This window comes from Fringilla coelebs, assembly GCF_963513975.1.
Source record: "Fringilla coelebs genome assembly, chromosome: 2".
Lineage (NCBI taxonomy): Eukaryota > Metazoa > Chordata > Aves > Passeriformes > Fringillidae > Fringilla > Fringilla coelebs.
In genome coordinates this window covers 100,777,687-100,802,442 of record NC_140029.1, presented here as the reverse complement: position 1 = coordinate 100,802,442, position 24,756 = coordinate 100,777,687, and the positions used below count along the sequence as shown (strand labels likewise).

Genomic DNA, 24,756 nt, shown 5'->3' with positions numbered 1-24,756 from the left:
GGAACTTTTAAGAAACAAGCCACAAGAGCACAAGGTGAAATGAAGGTTTATTTGTTGAAAAATAAATATTAAAAAATTAACAATTTACCATTTGAGCTGAGTCTCCTGCATTAGATTAGTGCTTCCCACATACTCAACAACCCATATCCATGATGGCCATTGTTGGGCTCCAACTTCTAAGTTATAATAACTATTTCATCTCTTTCCCTCCCCTCTCTCTACTAGTTCAACACTCAGGAGTAAATAAATACTACCTTTGGAGAATTAAAGTGGTGCAGGACTCTCATGGGCTGACCACTTAAATCTGAGAAATGCAAAGTGCAGTTTGCAACAGGTAACAATCTGTGGTCTGAACTCTCCTCACCTGGAATCCCGAATGGAGAGGATGGATGAAAATCTATTACAAACTACTTTGGTGAACTCAGCTGAAGAGCTGCCATGAGCTCAGTTCTTTTCAGTCTATCAGGACAACTCCTAAGCATTTTGTTTCAGGAGGGGTATTTAGGAGGGTCTCCAGTGTGCTGCACTCAGAAGTGATGCAAATGGGACTGTGAATTTGTGAGGCTTTCACTGAAAAAAGTATACTGTCAGTTCTTAGCCAGAGCTTGAAGCAGCCAATACTCAACCTTTGTGTTGGTAGAAAACAGGCACTTTTAGGTATCCATACAACACATATGCACCAGTATTCTGTAAGTACAGGACACTAATCAGTAACAACCCGAAACAGTTCCAGATTTTCAGCCGGCAAAAATTTAAATTATTTTTGAAAAAATAGCAGGAACTTGGGCAGTGTTAGTATTGCTGGGCTGGTTAAAGCTGCATCTAAGCTGCTCTTCATAGTTCCAGAGTAAGTTACAGTATAGCTTTTCAGAGTATGTTAGTTCCCTTTTCCCTTTCCATCTGCAGTTAGATCCTAGTAATTCAAGTCACAGCTTAGAATCATGGAATATGCTGAGTTGGAAGGGGCCCATCAGGATCTGAGTCCAACTTTTGGCCCTGTGCAGGACATCCCAAGAATCACACCGTGTGCCTGACAGCACTGTCTCCATGAAGAACGGGGACCATACATGATGAGAAGTAAGTTGATAGACTATTGTATGTAGAAGCAACTTCCCAGAGTATCCCTCTAGGATACATGGGCTTTATCCAAGCCTTCAGTACTAGCTTCCTAAATTTCAACTTTTTTTTTTTAAATAGCAGTAATACTTGTCTCACTTGAAAGTTCACATACACACCTGTACTCAAAACCTCAACTGTATCAACCATTCACAAAAAATCCCTTTCATCACAGGGATGCACCTGCACACACACATTAATAGGGTCACAGCTACTCAGATTCCCAGCCCTCCTGGCCCGACTTCCTTTCCCCAGTCATCTTCAGCTCTCAAAATCATACCTCTGGGGGTGATGGAAGCAAGCAGAGATTGGATTTGTTGATTCCACGTCTCCTCCTCATTCTTTCTTAAAGGTTGAAGTGAGAGTAGATGACAAGGAGTCAATTATCAGCTCTTCCTAGGCTTAGAATATAAGCACAGACCTCACCACTGCAGAGAACCCCTTCATCAAAACCTGTTCTTATACATGTCAGAGAGAGATACTTGAAGGTAGTATTTATTTTTTCAGTTTACAGGTGATATGTCATTTACAAAAAAATTACAGACAATCCTTTCAGTGCAGTTTCAAACTAGTTGAAGAACAGGCAAAAGTCTGTGATGATTTGGAATGCTAGTAATTGAGAGCACATGCTTTTTTCCCTTAATTGACTGGGTGGGGTAAGGAATGGGGTACAGATGGGGTGATGAGGAGAAAATGCCAATGTAAATAAGGCCATGCGAATAAAAACTCCTTGGAGAACAGGACTCATCAGCCTGGCATATTTTTTTTCTCAGGTAATTGATGCAGAGATTGGAAGGTGGAGAAGACATTTGACACTTGTTACGTTCGGTGCCCCTAGAAGCTGCCAGTACATTCCCATATCTTCAATTCTACACCAGTGCTATGATTTCTGATTACCTAATGAGCTCCTAAAATAATGATTAAATCTTTATCTCTACTCTCCACCATTTGAATACTCAACTGTAGTTGCTGGGAGAAAGGAAGGTCAAATTGAAAATGCAAGCTGCTGCTGTATGGTGGCAAACTACAGACCAAGACAGTTTGACTACAGCATCATTCATTTCCTTAAAAGGTTAAATACATTAGACGATTCACCATGAACAAGTCTATGATTTCAGGATGGAAAGAAGCCCAAACTAGTGTGTCATAAATTAAGCTACATCATTTGCATGAGGTTTGTCCAGCCACATCAGTCCAGGGAAAGGCAAGATGGACTGATTTCTACACCAGAAAGATCAACCCAAAGCAAGAGGGCCCTCTGTGAAGTTCATAACGAGAGGAAAACTTTCATAATTTGCCCATCTGCTGTCTGCAGCACAATTGCTTCCTTTCGATGGTATTTGAAATCTTGGACAAGACAGGGTCGACAGAACAAGGAAATGAGTGCAGTTTGCAAATCCATTATTGGAAGTTTGAGCCTATGCTTTGTTCCTTATCTCACTTAACCCTGCCAAGGGGCTCTTAAAAGGAGATCATATCCCAGCAGTCTCTAGAGACTGAAGAGAATTTAGATAGTCTATCAGCTGCTACACTTATGCAAAAGCATCAGAGATTACAAAGACTATATGCAAGCATGACCTTACCTTTTGGAGCTTGACTCCCAGCAGTGCTTTCTGTTCTTGAAAGTCCCTCTGAACCCTCCAGAACAATTTCCCATGACATTCAAGTAAGGACTGCTGCACAGGAATACATTCTTTCTTCCAGTAAAGTCTACACTGAAGCAGTGTTACTGACCTCCTTCCCCAGCCAACCTTTTTCCTAGCTCTCCTCTGCAGTACTCTAGGGCTTTCTGGGGTGAGAATAAGGACTATCAAATTAATTCCCTAATAGCTGCCACAGGACTATTTCTAAGTAACTTATGCAGAGGGTGGAAGGGGATTTAAGGGAAGATTGTGCATGCTTGCATATATTTACAGGTATCCTCTCCACATCTACTGACTTAAAAAAACCCTCTATTATTAAAGTTTGAAAATTAATTTTTGCAAAATTAAAATCAACCCTCAAGGATTAATTGGATATAAAACCTATTTTACAGCACTGACTAGTATTACCTTTAAAATCAACAGGAAAAAAACCCACATGCTCTAATATTATTTGATAAAGCAAAAATCGCCCACAACATAATCACCCAAAATGAACCAGTGTGAAGTTTTTATTTGCATGGCCAAAATATGTTCCTTTGGTTCCCCTGCAACTTTATTTCCCTTAACACACTCTAAGGTTTCTGCTGCAGAAGGAACAAGATGCAGCACTGCATACTTCCTTGAACAACCACTCCCACAACACCTAAACATTTAACAGATGTAGCAAATGACAACACCACGAACGGGAAAAAACTAAGTTCCACCATTCAGCATGTTCTGCAACAGCATCTTTAGGGCTGGCTGAAGTGGGCAACTTCACTTTGGAAGGTCATTTCCTCCTTGTTTCTTTACAGTGTTGGTGGTTTCAATCCATACTTCTTTGCAACTTCTGTCTGAGCATAGGCAGCATCACAGAGTGAATAGAGGTGTGCCATCTCCATTTCCGATTTGGCCAGGTTGATAGCTTTGTTGAACATTTCAATGGCTTTATCCAGATTACCTCTGAAATAAACAAAAATTTAGCCCCGTTAAGACTGCCAAAGCAATCTTGTCATCTCTAAAACATCCTTTTTCTTTCAGGACTTACACTCTCCACCATTAATAACTTGAAAGGACTTAGGGAGGAACCACCACAAGAACTTGTGGTGATGCTGAGTAAATGCAGAGCTGTTACCAAGCCTAAGCAACTAGGCTGTTAAACAGCCTTCCTCTGGGGAGCCCCCACGGGTGATGGTGCAGGATAAAATGTTCTCCACAGGACACCAAGTTCACTACAAAGATAATGCTGGGCAACTGAATGAAGTCTCATCTCCTCTGAAATGACTTAGTATACAAAAGAGGAAAATTTGGACAGACAGAAGTACATTATTTAAATAGGAAATACTTGCAGAATTTCTCATGGCAATAGTATAATTGTCTGTCCTTTAGAGGACTAGACATATTAAAAAATAGAGACTCTGTACTGTACTGTCAGCTACACCCCAAATCTTTGCACAGCTGCAATGCAATGTTGCAGAGAAGGGCATTCCTCCTTCCCCCAAGAACTGTGAACTAGAGTCCTGCTGGCTGCAGGAGAAAACAGCACAGGATCCTCAGTACAGACAGTCCAATAATGTCCAAGGACAACATCAGATACACACAAAGGCAGGTAATGATTAAGGAAGTCACTTTAAGTGCAGAAGGGATGTATTCAAACATACACAGACTCCTCTGCATGTTGTCCATTAAGTATGAAATTAGTGATAATTCATACTTGATAATTAGAAGTTATCAGATCATAAATCACAATTATGCCACAAAGAATGCATATGCTTTACCTAAGAGTTACAGAACAGAAATCAGGACTTTGGGTAAGAACTGGCCTTACAGGACACTGGGGAGAAGATCTCAAGACTTAGGATCCATGAGGAGATTTAAAGAACTACTGTAACTTCAGAAGTGACTCTTAACACTGCAATTCAGCCTTACCTTTGTACCTCAATCGTTCCCATGGTCTCATATGCAAAATCACATTTGTTATCAATTTCAATGGCCTTGCTTATGAGTTCTAATCCTTTGTCTAAATCTTGCTTCCACTGGAGCTGAAGTAAACTACAGAAGAGAGAAAATTTCAAACTGGCTTCAGGTACTCCTCCCAAAACCCTCATCATGGTAAGCAAAACCATCCCAAATGTATAATGTATTTAATTTCTAATGCAGGTACACAGTAACTTAGTAACTTCATGACTTTTAAAAACACCTATGTGAAAGTCACTTTCAATAAGCCAATTTACTGCTTTAATGATGCTACAGAAAGGCAAATTTTTCCCAAGAGGACTTGGTACACGTTGTTTTATGAAAGAAAAACCTTCAACGCAAAGCTAAAACTAATAGGGGTAAAGGAAAAATCAGGCAGATACTCAATTAGCAATGAACACTGATGAAACTTTCCTGAAACTTATTTGCAGCTTAGTCAAGACAAAAGATAGAAATACATTTAAGAGCACAAAGATGCTTTCAAGTTATTTTTCCTGGCTAAATTTCTAAACATAAACATTTAATTCAGGGTGGTTCATCTAAATATGCCAACTGCTCTCGAGCACAAGGACTGCAAATTCAATACATACCCTTTATGAACATATGTAGTGGCATTGTCTGGCTCAAGGTCAATGCATTTATCATACATTTCATCAGCCTTGCCAAACTGCTGTTGATCAGTTAGTGCCTGAATCAAAGAGAAACCTGTTGGTCAATAAGCAACCAAAGCATGCACTCTGCAATCAGCTAAATCTAATTAAAACTATATTGACAGCGTGAGATTGGATGTAGTTCATTTATGGTAGAGCAAACCAGGCACATCATTTACCAGAGTTAAGTTTGAAAATTGAGGCTTTTTGGAAAGCTTCTGTGCTTTAAGTGCACAAATTACTGACCACACTACCACCTGTAATGAGAAATCCACAAGCAATATGCTGTGTGCTGTAAATAAAAACCATTCTAAAAGTCTGTACCTGCAAGCTTCAACTCTTCCTTTTTCAGATATAATTCTTTCAGAAGGAAATGCATATACATTGCCAACCTACTTAAAATCAGAACCTCATGCTTCCTACTAAAACCAGCAGTATGTTCTTAGAGAAGAAATTACAGTCTCTGTTACAAGTGTACTCCCAACAGCTGTTCTAAACCACTACATGCCAATGGCAGCAGAACAAAAATGTCACCCTCGTTCCACACATCTGACTCTCAAATTACCCAGAGAATCCCTGACATTCATTAACTGAGATGCCACATACATGCAGGAAGGAGGGAAGCATGCGGGGATAACCTCTCCTAATAACCACCCTCAACTCTTCATTACTTACACCCTGCTCCACCAGTCCACCCTGTACCTCCTCTGCCCCAGAACACCCATAACCATAAATGCAAGCAGCTAACTCCAGGCAACATGTCTTATTTCAGAACTTAGCATCACAAATCTTCATCTGTTATTTCAAGAAATGTTATATCCAAGATAAAAAGTATGAGAGTATTTTCTTTAAGAGAGAGAAAAACATACCTGGGCATAGAGTGCATAGCCCTCAGCACACCTGGGAAAATTTTTTATGACATCTTCAAAGCCCTTCATGGCTGCTTGTACAGTCAAAGCATTACTTCCTGTATAAGCTTGGCGATACTATTCCAAGGAAAAAAATAAATGAAAAAAATTAGGTCATCACCAGACTGAAAAAGGCTGATCAGGCCTCTGCCCACCTCCCCAAGAGTTGCCTGCATCATCATAATTCAGTTATTTTACATAAACTGAGCAAACTGGGATTGTTCAGCCTGGAGAGGAGAAGGCTTTGGGATGGTCTAATTGTGGTATTCACATACCTGAAGGGAGCCATGAGAAAGATGGAGAAGGATTTTTTACAAGAGTATAAAAAAAAGATTTTTTACATGAACATGTACACAGGACAAGGGGGAATGGATTCAAATTGAAAGACAGCAGGTTTAGATTTGATATTAGGAAAAAATTATTGTAAAGGTGGTGAGACACTGGAACAGTAGCCAGAGAAGTTGTGGATGCGTCAACCATAGCAGTGTTCAAGGTCAGATTGGATGGGGCTCTGAGCAACCTGGTCTAGTGGAAAGTGTGCCTGTTCATGACTGGGGAGTTGGAATGAGATGATTTTTGAGATACCTTCCAACTCAGGCCATTGTATGATTTTGTGCTAAGCTCCAGAAGGTGACATGCCTGTACATCCTACCAAATCTGGTTTTGGGAACCTGTCCAAGTGTCTGGACTTGGAGAGGAAAACAGATGAAAGAAGGAAGTCATAAGGCCTGATAATTATGATAGCTTCCCTCTATTTCAAATGCTTAGAAATTCCAAACTTGGCATTCCTCCTTGTTCACACCATGCAAAGCTGCCCTGACAAGATTCTTGCACACTGAGTCATTGTATTAGCTTGAAATAGTTTGTCTCCAATTTCTTTATGATAACCATTTTCCACAATAGTAAAGCGTTATTAAAATCAATTTTATTTGCTCCCATTAGAATCAAGATTTTAGCTCCTCTCACAGAACAGAAAAAATGTTCTTCTGTTTGAACAATGAATGTTTCAAAAGAAAAGCAGCAAATCTATTCCCAAAGTGAAGAAATTGTTGCATTATTCCTTTACCTTTTATCAAAAGACAGAGATGTATTTTGCCCTACTTTCCTGTTAAATTTGAATAAACCAGAGAAACAGAGTGTTTTCCACAGCTCTTTCAAGCAAAAGCAGCCAGACAAACCCCAGCACGTTACCTACCAGAGCGAAACACTTCTGTGCTTGCGCCAAGGCAGAATTGGGTCGCAATCGGATACATTCATCAAAGTCTTCCACGGCCTCCTCAATTTGGTCAAGCAGGATTTTCAGCTAGCCAGAATGAAAGAAAATCCTATTTCTCTATTTCATCTGTGCTTCAGACACTTACATGATAATTCAATTAGCATCAGTTACTCATACCATCTCCACCTCAGTTGCAGAACTGTCTACAAAACCCATAACTAAAAATCACTGTTATAATTGTATTATCAAATTTGGCTACCTACACGAGCAGGCAACGACCCTGTGCAGGGATTGAGAATCCTTGCATTTTAGACTGCTGTCATCATTGTGTCAGCAATATGACCAGTCTCCAAAATTATACCATATTTTCTCAAGTTGTTTTGCTTCTCTGCAGCTAGTATCTGTGGACTATTTGGACATTGAAACATTTCAGCTTCTCCAGCTTCTATTTCAACTTGTTGTGTTGGAGTTTTTTTGGTTCTTGTTTTGTTTTTACATTCTTTTCCTCCACAGGAGCAGAGTTCACTTCATCATTCTCTTTCTTTACTGTGAAGCTACTTTAAAACACAGATTTTCAATCTGCAGAACACCTTCATTCCCTTCAGTCAATACACAGCACGATCTTAATTTTTGAGCAATAAAGCAGTCTAACAAATTCATGGAGAAAAACCCTTGATCCATGGAAGTCTTCCTTACAAATATGACTTAGCCTATCTGCAAATGCTAGTGTTCCTTTTTTACTTCCAGAACCATTCATATTACAGGTTTGTGGCAGCCCAGGCTTCTCTAGGGCTAGAAATTAGTCAAGGACACAGCAGTGTCACAAAGCAGAGAGGGATGAGCTGAAGACATCCAAGTCCAGGGCCCAGGGCTGCAGATGTTATCAGGGCCACGTTACCTCTGCTGTAACAAAGCTTCCTGCTGTGCAGATGCTGCTCTGCCATCCAGGCCCCTTCACAGGACAGCTTTTATCTGCTGTAAATGCACATAAGCCCACACACTTCTAAGTCTCAGCTCATACTATAGAGGGCTTTCCTATAGCTATAGAAATCAATTGCTTCTGCCTGAATTGAACCTCCAAAACAGACTGTGTGTTTATCCCACAAAAGTTCCCAATTAGGAGTTCATATTTTTCTGCCACAAACAGTATAAAGTGTCTCCAATGATACTGTATTTCCTTTTAGCATAACTGAAATAGCCAAGTGCTGGGACCAAATCTCAAGGGTTTCTTACTTGTCCTCGATGGTGGTAAACATCAGCATTCTGAGGATCAATGTCAGCAGCCATGTTGAAGTCCTGGGTGGACAGCACAGGCTGCTGCTGCTGCATGTACATGCTGCCCCGTTTGATCAGAGCGTTGGCTCGCAGCTGCAAAACACGGCCAGGGAAACATCAGCCACCCCAGTGTTTCTCCACATTTCAAGCTTCATTACAATCACAGTAAATTTTTCGTTTGACTAGTTTCTCCCACTGACAGGTTTCAATTATTCTAAGCAGGAATAAGTTTCATACTGACCCTAAATAAATGAACTCCCTTAAGTTCAAAAATGTCAGCCTATGCTTCCATCTCCATGGATTTCCAAGCCCTGCAAAAATCCTTCTCAATTCCTAGGTTTACAAATACATCAATGTTTTTTGAAATAACTGAATTTGCAAGTGCAGTTAAGGTTTTTCACTTATCCAGTGTGGATAAGCCTCCAATTCATTCAGCTTCCCTTGTTCTTTACTTTGTAGTGCTTATCACCTTTATTTTGCACTACTCAGTGCAGCCATCTCAAAAATCAACAAGCCCTTGAGAAAAACAGTTTGTCAGTAACAAAACAGTAAATAAATCAGAATATTCCCATTAATACATCTGAAAATTTGGACAAACAATTTCTTGAAGTATATTGCAAGTTTATCATCTAACTTTTCAATCCCAACTACAATCCAGCTGTGACAGATTCTTACCTTTACATTTGCATCTTTCATGCTGATGACCTGATCTAGGTCTGGTTTGGCAGCACTTGCATTGCCAATAAGTAAGTAGAAAGTAGCTCGCAGAAGCAAAGCTTCTGCCATGTATCTTCCCTTTGCTTCAATTTCTTTTGTGCTTTCGCTGATAATTTTATCATAGTTCTCTTCTTCCATATATTGTTTTGCTCTCAAATAGCCAGAGCTGTAAATGATGTAAGAACAGTTATATATATATACATGCATTCACTGAACACTGCAATTTCCATTCAGATGTTTCATAAATCATTACAAAACGCTAACTTGTGCTGTACTTTTAACACACCAGCATAGTCCCATTGGAACATCCATTCCTGGATGGAGCTATCTTAGATTGAAAACAATTTTCACCAAAAATGGCCAAATTACATTGGAAATAAAGAAGAAAAACATTTTAAAGATTTGGAATGTGAGTTTTATTTGTCCCTTGAGGTTTTTTTTCACATGAAGAACAGCAGTAATCTCTGGATTAAAACAAGAGGGTGGAAATTCATGGACAGGAAAATGAAATATTCAACCTAGAATGCGCAGCTTGTATGAGGAAGAAACTATTTAATAAAAAAAAATTTACAGCACTGCCTTGTTCTCAGCTGTATCCTGGATTCAGTGAAATCTGCCTGTAGATCAGGACATTCTCTCTTACTTAAAAAAAATCATAATGCTGTTTGCAATGGTTTCCAAACTGACAGCACTGCAATCTTCCAAAAATAATGTGGAAAGTAGCATAGTAAAATAAAGAACCATTTATGTGGTGCTCAGGTTCCATTAAACAAAACACAAAACACACCTACAAAACCAAGTTTTTCTATGCCAGAACAAACTTTTCATTTATGGGCAATTTGATTCCAGAAAGATAAAATACTATTTCAGCCCCAGTTGCTGTAACTGCATGTTTTCATTCAAAATTCCCCTTTTTCCTAGCTCATCTTCTCCCTGCCAGTCCAAAGGCTAACTTGCTCTCTTCCTTGGAAATGATCCTTCAGTATAAAATATTCCTTGCCCCTGAAGCATCATTCAGCCCTCTCCAGTTCTCCCATCTCCTAAGATTTACTGTGATACTGTAGTAAATATTCAGTATATTTTCCCAGTCTCATTGTCCTTCTTCTGCTTAGCGCAAGTTTGGAACTAGCCAGTCAGCTATCACTAAGGTTTCACTTGCAATACTGATATCATTTATGTCAAAGGAATCTCCATGCCAAGTACTACACAAACAGCAGCACGTTACATTGAGCAGAACGTCCAAATCACTGAAAACTTAATTCCAGTACCAAACAATTCTCAACTGTACTGTACACTCACTTTTCTTTTACTTCAGAAGCCTCTCCTTCCTTGTCCTTATCTTCATCTGATTTCTCACCCTTAAGCAAAGGTTGGGAAATTATATCATCTGTGAAAGAACTGAAGTAGGATTTAATGAACTGTGGTGAGGGCATCAGAGGCTCCCGATTCTGAAACAGAGAAAAGTAATTCCAAGTCATTAGGTGGTGGGATCAGATGGTAAAGATGGAAATGGATAGCAAACATGATTAAAAAAACGGATGGAATAAACAATGTATGACTTTCACTCTCTCATCTGATGGCCTGATGTTTTGGATTTGCTATTTTGATGTTTAGGGATCTTTAAGCTTCAGATCACAATGCAATACCCATCACCAGTGAAAACAAAGTGATGCTATTTGGGGGGAAGGGAGACTGTATCTTTCCACATATGTGCGTAGAAATAAGGACTCTTAGGATATCATAAGACATTGGGTAGATATCATGAGGCATTGGGTGTGCACATAAACTGGGTGAAAAATGCAAGCTGGTGATTTAAGCATGACCCTAAATCCAATTAGATTCTGAATGGCAGTCTCCTCTTTTCTCCAGCTTATCCAAGAGAAGCTGCTTTCATTATTACAATGGAGACTGAATGAGGCAATACCCTAGTTCTGTGTGGAACTTGGCCCACAGGTCCCAGAAGTAACACTTCTCAGGTAATCAGTCCTTTCTACAGCCAAAAAATACTTCTTGTTTAAAATAAACTGCACACAAGAATTACAATGCAGTCTGTCCTGCAGGAAAACACTGAGTGCACTCTTCTGAAGCACACCCATCTATGTCCACCACACTCACAACACTATTTGTTGTTACCTCCACACTACACATTTACGTGAATTTCTATAGGAAAGAAATTCAGCATCTCAAAACCAACACAGGATTTCAGTACTTCAACCACCATCAAAACACAAACAAGAATGCTTTAATAACAACAAAGAACACGTTAATATCTGTCCCAACCTTTTTGTAAACCTACAGTCACTTAAAGTGACTGATCCTGGCTACCCCTCTGCTTCCACAGTTCTCTCTTCTGCACTTTACAAACATTCATGCATAGATGTCAGTCTGTTCCAACACACCCAGTTTCCATGAAGTTGCAAGTTCAGAAATGCCCTACATAGGGCAGCACACCAACTTAGGGTGTCTCCTGAACGTCATGACAAATTCCATGATTAAAGGGAAACAACTGCTAGAAGGAGGTCTCTCTTCCCTGCTGAGGTTCCAAAAACTTTGGAGGGGTCCCACAGGAAAATACAATTGGTACAATGGCAGCTTTGTAGAAACCAGTTTGTGTTGCTTCTTACGCTTGAGCAGATGAGGACAGTGACTTGTTTACAGCAACTGACAGAATGCCAACAAATGACTTTTCAACAACTGGTCAGGTGAAATAACAATTACTCAGCAGTATCACAAGTCCTACCTTGTACTTCTCTTTGGCCTTTTCTTTTCCAAGGAGTTTAAGAACTTTATCAGCTAATAGCATACTTTGCTGGTTTTGGAAGGCTTCTAAAATGCAGACAGCAGTGACATCTAGGAAACAACAGAAGTGAGATTAAAGGAATTCTGATACTCACTGAAGTATACTATAAAATGTGCCACTGAGTACAACGAGGCATTGCCAAAACAACACACGTCCTGTTCTCAGGCCAAAGCCTCTGTTTCCAGTTTGCTGTATTTACTGTATTCTTCAAGACATAAATTTGTATCCAAAATGATCTTCCTGGGATAAAAGGATTTCATGACAGTGAATGAAAAGAAATTACATTTATGTTTCTGTTCATGTTTTTATCTAGAGACAAACATGCTTAAATCAACAGTGAAAATACATACTTCTATCAGGGGCTTTCATCATTCTGAAACTTTGAGAAGACTAATTATGTTCATATGATGTTTGCATTAAAAGTGCTAACAAAGCTTTTCTTCTGGGACTGGTCTTTATTTTCTACTTCTAAAATTCACATTCAGTCCCATCACATCTCCCTTACTACTCAGTTTAAGAAATCTGCCTAAATTCCATCTCAGTTTTTTCTGCTCACCTCCATCCTCCGTGACTTTGGAAGGGAGCAAGGAGAAATACCTTGCTGGCCTATTTGAAGTGCCAGCCCCTCTCACATGGCTCTCATTCACACAGAGAAACCTCTGCAAATGTTAACCCACTGCTGCCTGAGTGAAACTTCCCAGTGTGAAATGCACTCTTACCACACACAGTTTCTTTGGACCCTCCACTTAATGCAATGCTACCACGGGATTTCCCTGTTTTGTTATCATTTAGACCTTAGTGAAGATGACCAGAACCTGGACTTGAAATTCAAGCAGGGTGCTGTCTGAATACGCTTGAAAAGTAAATGTCTTGCCCTGGAGTTTTAGTATATCTCTCTAATTCAGCTGCTAGGGAGACTATTAAGCCATCACTTATACAGAAAGCTCCTGCACCTCTGGCATGGTCCTGAAGCACATCAGAGTCCCTGGGAAAGTATGGCACCCCCAGAAAGAATGTGTTCTACCAACCCAGCAGACATGCTCTGCCCAAAGACTGCTGCACTCCAGGCTTGGCTGCAGCAGCAGCATCTTCCCAAATAATACTGCCAGGGATCACTGAAGGAGTTTTCTGCTGGTAGTGGCTGGGGTTTCGAGGTTTGTTTGGTTTTGCTTTCCTGCACTACATGGGCATACCCTACTACGTGGGACATTGCTGGTCATATGTGGTTGGAAGACAAAAGCAGGGTTATAGAAAAACACTGTTGTTCAAAAAAAAGCAAGGAAGCTTCAGATCTGAAAAAACCACAAGCAAAAAATTGAATAGAAATAAAGGCTGGAAATAATTTGTCACTAGAATTACTGCTATTAACAGTAAAAAGGAGTTTTATTTAAAACTGTCCTACTGTCACAGGGACACTTGATCTTTCTTGGGGCTTTTATCACCTGGCAGCTACATAAGGTTTAGATTTTATTACAGTACCCTGGAAGTGCAGCTGATACACAGTAGTTGCAAAGGAGTGCACTAAATGGACCAAGTTGTCCTTTTCTAGTTACTACTGTCTTAAAGGGCATAAAGGCATTCTGCCAGGGGATAAACAGATAGATAAAATTTTTACATCTAATTTACCTTCTTATTTGGCAGACCTAATTCTTGTCTTTTACATATAATGAAACTAATTTAACAGTTAGATTTCCCAGCCAAAGCACTCCCTTATTATCTGTCCTTCTTTGATAACGAGCACAGCTGAAAATTTCATTTGTCTTTTATCCTAACATCAGCAGGAATGATTACACTTGACGAAATTTATATGGGCAATTTCAAGCAGTGTACTGTAGCTCAAAAGTGCCATGAGACAACACATCTGACCTGTAGTTCTTAATTTCCATGGCTTCTCAGTGACATCTTCCTGACAGTTCAAAATGTGTTCTGTTTACAAATAGCATTGGAAGGTTTGACACAGTGATTTCCTTTTGAATACAAAGTATTAATATTAAAAAAAAAGTAAATCTGTTCTGGTTTTCATAAACTATGCACGAGAAAAAAATGCTACTGAAACTGTTTTCCCTCTAGTACCAGTCCAATGCATTTAAATTACTGCAATACTTTTATTTCTGACCATGCATGTCTACCTGCAAAAACCCACGTTTCTGTAGTAGTATAATTTCTCTAAAACAAACAGAGAAGAAGAAAGTCTCTTTACTGCACGAAACTGAACAGAACAACTGGTTATCCACTCATGTTAGATTAATTCTGTCCTAAAGTGAAGGAGTTTCCTGGAAAAATTATACCTTGAGTTGCTACAGTAACATCAATTTCTCAGCAGTCATTTCAAATGTGAGCACATGAGAGTTTGAGAAATGTGAAAAGGTTTCTTCTGACAAGAGAAGAATATGTATTTGCAGAAGCTATGAATGGTTTTCAATACAAAATTCTGTATTACCATAGCTACAGAAGTGAAAACAAAACATTTCCAAAAGTTGCCATCTCCAAAGCTCTCCAAAGCAGCAGAACTAATTCCCCTTTTAAGAACACACAGCACGAGCCACTCACCTTCTAAACATTCCTTCTTATTGTCTAGCTTCTCATGGGCCTTTGCACGTCTGAAGAGAGCTTTGACATATTTAGGGTTAAGCTCAACAGCCTTTGTACAATCTTGTGCCACTTCTGTCCATTTTTGCTGTGGGCAGGAAAACAGCACAGTGAGAGGGGCCCCTGTGCTCCAGCTCCCTGTGCTGGCTCCCCCAGCCAGCTCCGGGTGGCAGCTGCGGCTCCTGCGGCTCCGCTCGTCCCTGCAAGTCCCACAGGGAGAAACTGCCTGGGCACCACTGCCAACACCTGCACCAGAAATGGAATTCCTACAAAGTACTACACCAGACAGTGCACAAACCCCATGGGAGAACATCATGAGTTGATGCAAAGATGCTTGCATGAGGTAACATTGGGACTGAAAAACTGATGTAAAAGAACTAGAAGAAAAAAGATGGAAATATAACGGAAGCAAACAAGTTTACCAAAGTGCTGAAACACTTTTTTTTTTTGTGTGTTATTTCAATTTATCAAAACAGGGTTTTCTAATACAGGAACCATATACATTTGGGATTCATTATGGCATGAAATTGTGTTAGACAAGAACTAAATCTAATGCCAGATTTATGTAAGCAGAGTCTCTCATCTGATACTTCTGACTGTACAAGGCCAACTTTTCCACTCCTTTATACAGCTCAACAACTCGACCTCATAAGCAAATCCATCAAACCATAATAAGCAACACTGGCTGACTTCTAAAATAACACCCAGTATACTCAGCTGTCGAGTAAATGTTACTTCCCCACGTGCAAAATTTAGATCTTGGCCTTTACTAGGATTTCAATGATTTTTTGTTTACATTTTGAAGTAACATCCTTCAAAAATATTTGGCCTTTTACCTTTTTTTTCACAGTTAATCACTCAAGTAGAGAGAAGTAAAATAAACTTATATACAAGAAAATTCTTCCAGAGAATAAGAAATTAAAACATTGCGTTGGAAGAATAGGATGCGTAAGAATCACATAAGATATACTGAATGTGGTTAACAGAAAACAATTTCATTTATATGTAGAAAAGTATGATAAGCTGAAAAAAGCTGCAACAGCATCTTTTGTGAAAAGAAAACATCATCTGTTGTGAAAGCAGCAGATGTTATCAGTTGGGACCTTTCAGTGGATGAAAATGACAAAATACAAAATTGATACTGCTACTTTTTACAACAAACACATAATTATCTTTAATTTCTTACCAGTTGTTCATAGGCAGCAGCTCTGTTTTGATAGAATGTAGAAAGATCAAGATTTTTCTCAGGAGGACACAGGCTGATAGCCTCAGTATAACACTGAATAGCTAACTCATATTTTCCTGCTTTGAAGTATTTGTTTCCTTTGTTCTTGGCTGCTTGGGCTCTACCAAGAGGACTCTGAAAAAGAAAGTGAGAGGTCAGTTCAAATTAAAAAGGCATCACAGCACACAAGCTATGCACTTTAGGGTTCACCTTCAAAGATATAAAAATGGACCTGACTTGTAAACTCTAGGCCAGGCTTCTGAAAAATCTCACTCATTTCAGTTCCTGGAAACACACAAGAATTTTCTTTTGCAAGTGTATCAGATAGGAGATAACATTTTCACAAGATTCACTACAATGGTAATAAACAATGCAGTGATTTCTGTTTGGAAAGCTAAACAGATTGTAATCTTTTACATGGCTGGTGATCAGAAGAACCAATGAGGTAAGTTGTTTCTCCAAAGGCTAAATGTGTAAAGACAACAAAGCCCTCAAAGCAATTCAAACAGAAGAGCCTCCTTCTGAAACACATACAGCCTCTAAGACCAGAGGTGATTAGTCAGACTATGAATTAAATATGGAAATCACTTTGTGGAAAGACCTACTGAGCAAGACAAATAAAACCTGTAAGGAAAATAAAGCTGGTTTGCCTTTCATGCACTAGGCAAATCAACTTTACAGCTGACTCCTCTACAGCTTCACACACTCTGCTTCATGTAATGACAAGTGTTGGACCATCACCATCTTAGCAGGGGATGGGAAACTTTGCTGACTGGCCCGAGACCCCGCTAAATGCATCTTTATGTTCTGCACCACATGTTGATGATCTGTATTTCTGCAGAAACTAGCACTGCTACCTACCTGAAACCCCTGGATTTACAAACCAGTTATCCAATCTTGTGGATTGTAAGGGATTAGATGTAAAAATGTTCTATCAAAGAGCATTCAAGAAATAAGAACTGCAAAAGATTCTCACATTGATCTTCTGGATTTCTGCTCTTCTGTCACAGCCTTACTTCATGGGCAACATTTTGGGGCAGTTCTGCCAGACCAAAATGAGCAGAAGTATGAGCACACATGCCATTCTACCAACCTTTCTGAGGAGGGAAAGCCTCCAGACTGAGGGCAGAAGTGCCTTTAACAAGAGCTGCAGGATTCACTACATATCCCCTGCATTTCAGATCATGGTGGATTTGTTGGGAATTGTCCCTGCTGCTCTTTGACCATACTTCTGCCTCCTCTACCCACTTATCCACTGTCAGGGCCAAACTGAACAGATACAGACAACCAGACAGCTATAACACAAATCTGAAAGCAGCTTTGCGTTTCATTTGCCCATTCCTCTTAATGTCTGCTCATTTCATTCCAACCTGATCATTTTTTGCTTCTAAGTGATTTACTTTAAAACTGAAAACCTGAAGGGAAGCCAAGACTTGCTGTCTTTTAAGGCCTAGATCCCTATCCTGGCAGGAGAGAATCAGATAATGGGTGCTAGCCTCAGTTCCTACATACAAGTAGGCATCCAAATAGAACAAAAGTATCCTAGAAGCATTCTCTCAAGGGGAGACTTACAAGTGAAACCATATAAGGGAGAGAATTTCTTAAATATCCCTACTGCCAGCAAAGCTCTTCTCTCAAGTCATTAATCAATCTGCACCATCTTTATTGTTCACAGAACAAGACAATCTACAAGGTTTTCAGATTTTTCTATTGTAAAGCTTCCAATTTGATTTGAAAAAAGATTATTAACTTCACCCAATACACTGTCTGTAACTCTACACTACTCTATGCCAAAATTAGAGTGCAACTATTTTTACTGAGAGACAAGTAACTCTGTATCTGGTAAACTGTTTCTTTAAAACTTAACCAAAGTCTCAAAAGGTTAAATTTATTTTGAGTAGGTCCTAAATTTATCTCCAAATACAACAATGCTTTTCTTTTAACAAAGGGTTATGCATATGCTGCAAACTTCAATACATGCAAGTCAGCTTGAAATTTTTCCTTGAGCATGTCTAGAGCAACCCACATTAAAGATGCCCTTGTGTGAAAATCTTACATAATTCAGTGCCATTCCTATTAACTTGGATCGAAAAGGAAAAACACATCATATGGGCCATGTTGTAACATTCATACATGTGTTCCCAGTGTAAAAATTACTTAAGACTGCAGAGATGAAGCCCAACTGCAGCTAGGTTACTACACAAACCTACTACTAGGTTACTATCAAGCCTTCCCACAAGCCCACAAGTGCACACAACAGTGATCAAAAACTTCAGAGACTACAGCCACGATGCCCAAGTTATTACAATAATTAACTCGGTTATGAGAGTGAACTTTTAGTAACTGTTGCAGGATCACAGGCCACACACCCAATCATACAAAAATGAATCATGGAACATCTGCTGATTCCTTGGTTACCCCCTGCTGCAGCCATGGCATGAGGCAGGAAATGTGGGGGGTAAGAAGTCAGAACTTGGAGCACAACATGCTCTCATGCAATAAAGTCAGCAGCATCGCCCAAGGCAAGGAAGAAATCAACTTGTTTGTTTATGCTGCCTTAAACCAGACTGCTTGCTCTGAGATGTTTTATTTCTGCAGCCTTACTCAAACTACTCTGCTATAGCCCTCAGTATGCACTCAAAACACCACCAAACCCAATGTATGTTTTTGTTTGATTTGGTGGGGTTTTTGCTATTGATGGTTTGGAGGTTTTCTGGAAGCTGTTTCTTTAAAAAAAAAGATATTAAAGAACTCACACCACATTAAATGCTGCAATACCTTTTCATGACAGCACAAGTAAGAAAATGAATTCCTCTCATAACATCAGTTTCTGAAGGTTTGTCAAGCCTTAAGTTTAACCCTTAGAAAAATTTTTAAGCATATTTTTAAAAATTCCTTATCAATTGCTACACTGGACATACACAAGATAGTACTTAAGAAACTGATTATGCAAACAAACTTCAAGCACAAGTAATCAAAAACCGTTTTCTTGCCAAAGTAATAATTCTAGACATCATTTTCTAATTTCACTGCTTCTCCCCACCTGACCCATGAACCTGACCTGAACCATGCTATGTGGCACACTGGACACGTATTATACCCAAGGTGAAGGTCCATATAGAGCAAGAAAAACTCTCCAGTTTGTCATCTTCTGGTCAAAGAATCTGTGCAACAACCAAACCAGGTCAATAAAATGAATTTAAGTTAATTACAGAACAACAAAACAAGTAACTCAGAAGTTATTTGCAGCTACACAAAAAATAACATCTCAGTACTTAGGACTGCTTTCAGCAACTGATGATTAACAAGTTTTAGAACAGAGCTTAAGCTAAAGGACACTTGTGAAATTGAGTTATCAGTTACCCAGGTACCTGAACAAGCAGATTGCTAACTGACTAAAGAATAGACAACACTGGCAAAATTTTCTGAACTTCTAATTTAACCTCAGCAAATGTGCTTTCCTCACAAAATGTTCAGAAACTGCGTGCAAACAGCGACTTTACAGCAACAGACTGCCAGCTGCAAGAATAATAATGCTTAGTAACTCCCTGAAATGGCAGTATTGTTAAACTAGCCGTTCAGAACCTTATATATTTGAGGGAGACTGTTATTCAAAGCAGAACAAGAAATTTCCTGCCAGCCAATGATGACAGCGATTCACAACAGAAGCATGAGCAGAGAGTTTCAGCATTTTATCTCAGTTGAAAAGGATTTGCATGAGCCCTTATCTGACAGATGACATGGAGGGCGACTACTCAATTCAGCCATCTTAATTCAACCCGCAAAAAAAGAAAGTCTTGGTCTAGGCCTCTTTTTTGTCCTTTGCAAGTGAGAGAACCCTCTTAATAAGATGAGGTACCAGGAAAAAAATCCTGTTCTTTTCCGAACACCTATCTTTCTGCTACTTTTATTTTTTTTTTACTAAGGTTCATCTCAAGTCTTTTTTCAAACAATGGCATTAACTGAATATAAATGGTTTAAAACGTCTCTTTAGCACTAAAACCACTAGGAGAAAAAGTATGTTTACACAAGCTTTAAAAGCATTCAAAGCACAAGCAAGGATGTATTACACTCAGAAAATAGGTAACGAAGTTTACAGGACAAATTCACAATGTTCTCAGTCACCTTCCTGTTAAATGAATTTGCCATCCACACCCTCCATAAACAAGCCAAGAGTCTAACAGTTTTACTGCTATTGTACACACATTTACACCTGTCCACTATAGCTAGCACGAAATAGAAGAGTAACAGTAGGCTGACAGTGAGATCTACTAAGCAACAGGTGCACAGTAAATAGAAATGATGTTTTAGTTACTTTGCTTAGATCCATTTAGAGTAAGTATCAACATGAGTGTATCTAGACCAAGGGTTTCAATTTGTTCATATCCTGATCTAATGTCACAGCAGTGAGAGAGGCAGCATTCAGCAATTGCTACAGACACTGGAAAGAAGCCATGCTTGTTGGCTGCTGATCCCGGTATGTGGCACCACAAAGGCCGAGGAGTTTGTCACGTTCACCCACCGCTGCACTCAAGGACAGTACCCAGCTCACAGGAAAGGCCAGAGACAGGGAACTGCTGTGACCCAATGGCTTTGACTGCAATACACAGGGCCACCCAGCTGACCTCTGCTCACACCAAACACAGGGTTACCCTGTCAACTTCCTGAAAGAGTTAAGGGGTCAGATCTGGACCATCATGGAGCTGCAAAAGGAACTGATTCCAACTTCAGGAGAAAAAAATACTGAAGCAACCAACACATTACCTCACTGCTCACTCCTGTAAGACAAGGAGGGTATAAAACCTGCTAAGAATTTATCATGGAATAGGTTAAAAAAAAAAGAATCAATTGGGTGCCAACTAAAGCAATATATGCAAAGCACTTGGTATTTTAATTATGCAATATTCCCTACAAACCAGGAGAGCATGTGAAAAACAACTGCTGCTGAGTGACTAAAACACATTCCATCCAAATTATAAGAAACAATGACAACTGTCATGAACAGATGTAATTAGGCTTTATGACCTTTGAGCCATCCGCAGATGGAGTTTTATCGTCATCACTTAACTGGCCCAATAATACCAGTTTACTGTACTGTTAAGGAGCTGTGCTTACAGGAGAAGGAATCTCAAAAGTAGTTCAGCTTTTCCCAATATAGCACCTGTGCCAAGGGCTTCTGCCAACACAGTGTCAGTCATAGATCACACACTTGGCCAGTGCATCGATGTCAGGAGAATCATCTGGTGCAGACACAGCCTGGGAAAAAAATGTAAGGCCTGTGCAGCAGGTAAAAGAAAAGCTTGAGCTGCATGCAAAATAGTAACAAGTCAAAATAAAGAACAGGGAAGATTTAGGACCTTACATATTTTTAAAGAACAAAGAAAAAAAATTCAAGGTCATGTCTTCAGTGACCAGAACATCAAATGGATACAGGGGCTGATTTAGTGAAAAGCAAAACACAGTATGAGTCCTAAGTTACATTTATGAGTAAAAGAATAGTTAGCTGACACAACTGTTTGTAGCAGATTCATTATTGACCTATGTGTTTTCCTAAAGATTTTCCTCTTGTATTTCAACTGTGAAATGAATTACTGGCTCTTATTCACTGTGCAGACTTGTACGTGAAATCCAACTGAATTTCAAAAAATACCTCATCACGTTAGAAAGGCAGAGTAATACAATACAGGCAGTTTTACAAGTGAAGCATCTGCAGTGGTTGTATTTTCAATCATGGGTCTTATCACTAATATCCATAACTAATAAAATACAAGAGGAAACATGAAATCTACATGGCATCATTGCTTTGGATATGAGTAACAGGAAGACAATCCTCCACACACACATAAAGCGATCCTGGGAACTTGCAGCCACATTTATTTTCCTGATGCAGCCACATTTTGACCAGCTAGGCAATTATCTCATGTAATCAGTCAAACCTGATAACTTCTGCAGCTTTCCTAAGCAACACCTCTCATTTCTTTACAGCGCAAGCAATGACACTCTTCAAGAAACTTTGCATCAGGTCATACCACTCAACTTATCCTTAAATGCACAGAGCCTTCTGGTAATTCAAATGTGGAGCAACACACAATTTTTTAAATCAAATGCTATGTAAGTGTTTTAGACGTTTTAAGTGCTTCCTTCCTACAACTGCAGAATGACTAAACTGGATATAGCTGGAATTCAGAAACACAAAGTGAAGGCACTAACAGGGAAGTCACTGAGAAAGACAAAGGTCAGGAGCAGCCTGCAAACCTGCAGAACTCACACACAGCAAGCACACTCCCGTAAGTATGCCAGATGCTGCTTTCAGCCACGAGCCAAAGCTACCACAGTAAACAGTCTGAATTTGTCCTCTGCACACAACTTCTTTGGTATTGTTTGGTGCCCAGGAAGGAACAAATCAGTGCACTGAAGTAACTGCCTCAAGGCCCAGCAAAGGCTTACTGTGCTTTTGGGAATGCCTGAGAGCAGCTATGATTCACTAGCTGGGGAAGTTGCCACCTTCCTCACCACTCCCATGCGTGCCTGCCACTGCCCGCCCAAGCGCGTCAATCTGCATCATTCAAACCATCAAGGTTAGAACGGACTTTTCCCGGTCTCCGAGAGGTGATTCTTCTTCTCTCCTCATCATTTCAGATGGGAAGCTTAAACAGTCTGACAGCCCAAAGCATTTTGGGTGATACACAAGAACGGGAGAAGAAAATGCAGTGTGGGATTCTCTTATCAAAGCCCATCAGTCTGTCAAATCCATTATTTTAAACATGCTTGTCAACTGCAACCTCACCTCAGTAATGCTGCACGACTGGCAAGGTACATCTGGGACTGCAGATGTGCAGAAAGTGCACCTTAGAGGCATTTTTTCAAACACAGATATAAAAGAGAGCCACAGATCCAATCTGGACTCTGATCTTACATGTTGTCCGTGAGTTTTTGCACAGACCATTTAATCTGAAAGTTCTCAGAAGGGGAATTTACAAAAGGATAGATGTATGCTTTGAGAGCATACATCTTTAAGGCAAATTCTACACTTTGAAGTCTGCTGCACAAACTGTGTGGCTTCTGTATTTTCATGGAACACACTAAAACAATCTTGATTGTGTTTCTTTCCACACTGCTCTATCCAGCACCTCACACACAACAGATCACATATTTCCTTTTCATAACACTATTCCTAGAGGAAACTTATTCACAGCTACTCCAGACCTCAGAGGCAGAGACAAAGTTCCCGCCACAGCAGCACAAATCCATGCTCAGCCACTTCATGAGAAGATGCATTTGGCAATGTCTGATCTTGGAACAAACTACTACTGATCCCTGCATGGCAAGGGCAGAACAGCAACCCCAAATGCCTGGCCAAGAGCTCAGTGGGTCACACAGGCTGACCACAGAAGACATGGAGGTCTGGGATCATGTCCAACCAAGGGTGACAAACGTGATTTAAGGGACTGGAGCATCTCTCATAGAACCAAAACCTAAAGGAGAATGGCCTGGTCAGCCTTGAAGAGATGGCTGAAAAGGGACCTCATCATTATCTATCAGTATCTGGAGGAAATATGTCAGGTGGATGGGTCTGGGCTCTGCTCGGTGGTGCCAAGCAATGGGACAGAAACTGATGCACAGAAGTTCCACATGGACACGAGAAAGAAATTTCTTTACTGTGCAGTGACTGAGCACTGGAACAGGTTGCTCAGAGAAGGCACAGAATCTCCCTCACTGGAGGTATTCCAGACTGTCCGGACACAATTCTGTGCAATGTGCTCTGGGATGACCCTGTTCGACCCCGGAGTTTGGACCAGATAACCCACCGTGAGCCCTTCCGACCTGACCAGCCCGTGATTCTGTGACCTGCCGGGCGTGTCACGCAGAGCAAGACCAGGATGTCACCCGAGCTCCATCCCATCACACGCCTGCTCCTCGGTGGGGACCAGCACCGTGACAGCCGCTTTCCGGAGGGGGCCAGCGGCCTGTCGGGCCCTGCCGCCCGCACATCGGAGCGCGGCCATCCCCACATTGCCCCGGGCGGCCCGGCCGGCGGCAGGACCCCGGCCCCGGCTCCCCGCGCGGCGAGCCCGGCCCCTGCCGCCGCTACGGGCGGCGCCGCTCCCCGCTCACCAGCTCCTCGTGTCCGGGCCCGTCGGGCTGGCCGGGGCCGGTTTCACCGCCGGGCCCGGGGCTCGCCCGCCCCTCGGGGGTCTTCCGCTCGCTAGCGCCCTTCCCGCGCCGAGCCGCCCGCCGCCCCCACAGATAGACCGCGCCGGCTCCCAGCAGGATGGGCGTGCCCAGCACTAGCGCCAGCTGCCACCGGGACAGCCCGCCGGCGCCGCCGCCGCCCGGCACCTCCACGGGCTTCGAGGCGGCCATGACGCCCGGGAGGAGGAGGAGGAGGAGGAGGGAGGGTCAGCGGACACGCGGAGCGCGCCGGGAGGGCGCGGGCGCGCAGCCGCTTCCGCCCGCCCGCAGCGCCCCCTGCCGGCCCGGAGGGGCACCCGCAGCCGCTGGGAGGGGGCCGGGCTGCCCGGGAAACAGCGGCGGAATGGCCTCGGGGCCGAGCGATCCGTGCCGAAGGAGTTGTGAGCACCTCACACAACAAGTACGCTCAACAGCTGGAGCGCTGCGTCCGGTTCTAGGCTCCTCAGTACCAGAGAGACGTGCAGCTCC

The 24,756-nt window shown here is 41.1% G+C and overlaps 1 protein-coding gene across 1 annotated transcript; it reads right to left on the bottom strand.

Annotated features, from left to right (window-relative positions):
- Window positions 1–30: 30 nt before the first annotated feature.
- Window positions 31–24,463, bottom strand: TOMM70 (translocase of outer mitochondrial membrane 70). The gene is made up of 12 exons (XM_084225897.1): window positions 24,211–24,463; window positions 16,057–16,230; window positions 14,832–14,958; window positions 12,222–12,331; window positions 10,781–10,929; window positions 9,440–9,647; window positions 8,723–8,857; window positions 7,469–7,576; window positions 6,235–6,351; window positions 5,306–5,403; window positions 4,668–4,790; window positions 31–3,701 (listed from the first exon to the last, which is right to left on the bottom strand). Exons 1-12 carry the CDS (start codon window positions 24,457–24,459, stop codon window positions 3,548–3,550), a joined length of 1,752 nt encoding a protein of 583 aa, XP_084082023.1. The 5' UTR covers window positions 24,460–24,463; the 3' UTR covers window positions 31–3,547.
- Between the last annotated feature and the right edge of the window lie 293 nt (window positions 24,464–24,756).

Coding starts and splice junctions, on each gene's coding strand:
- TOMM70 (XM_084225897.1), bottom strand. CDS start 24,459: ATGGCCGCCTCGAAGCCCGTGGAGGTGCCGGGCGGCGGCGGCGCCGGC. Junction 10,930..12,221: donor AGGCCAAAGAGAAGTACAAG/GTAGGACTTGTG, acceptor TCTCTGTTTCAG/AATCGGGAGCCTCTGATGCC. Junction 9,648..10,780: donor GCTTCTGAAGTAAAAGAAAA/GTGAGTGTACAG, acceptor CATCATTTACAG/CTCTGGCTATTTGAGAGCAA.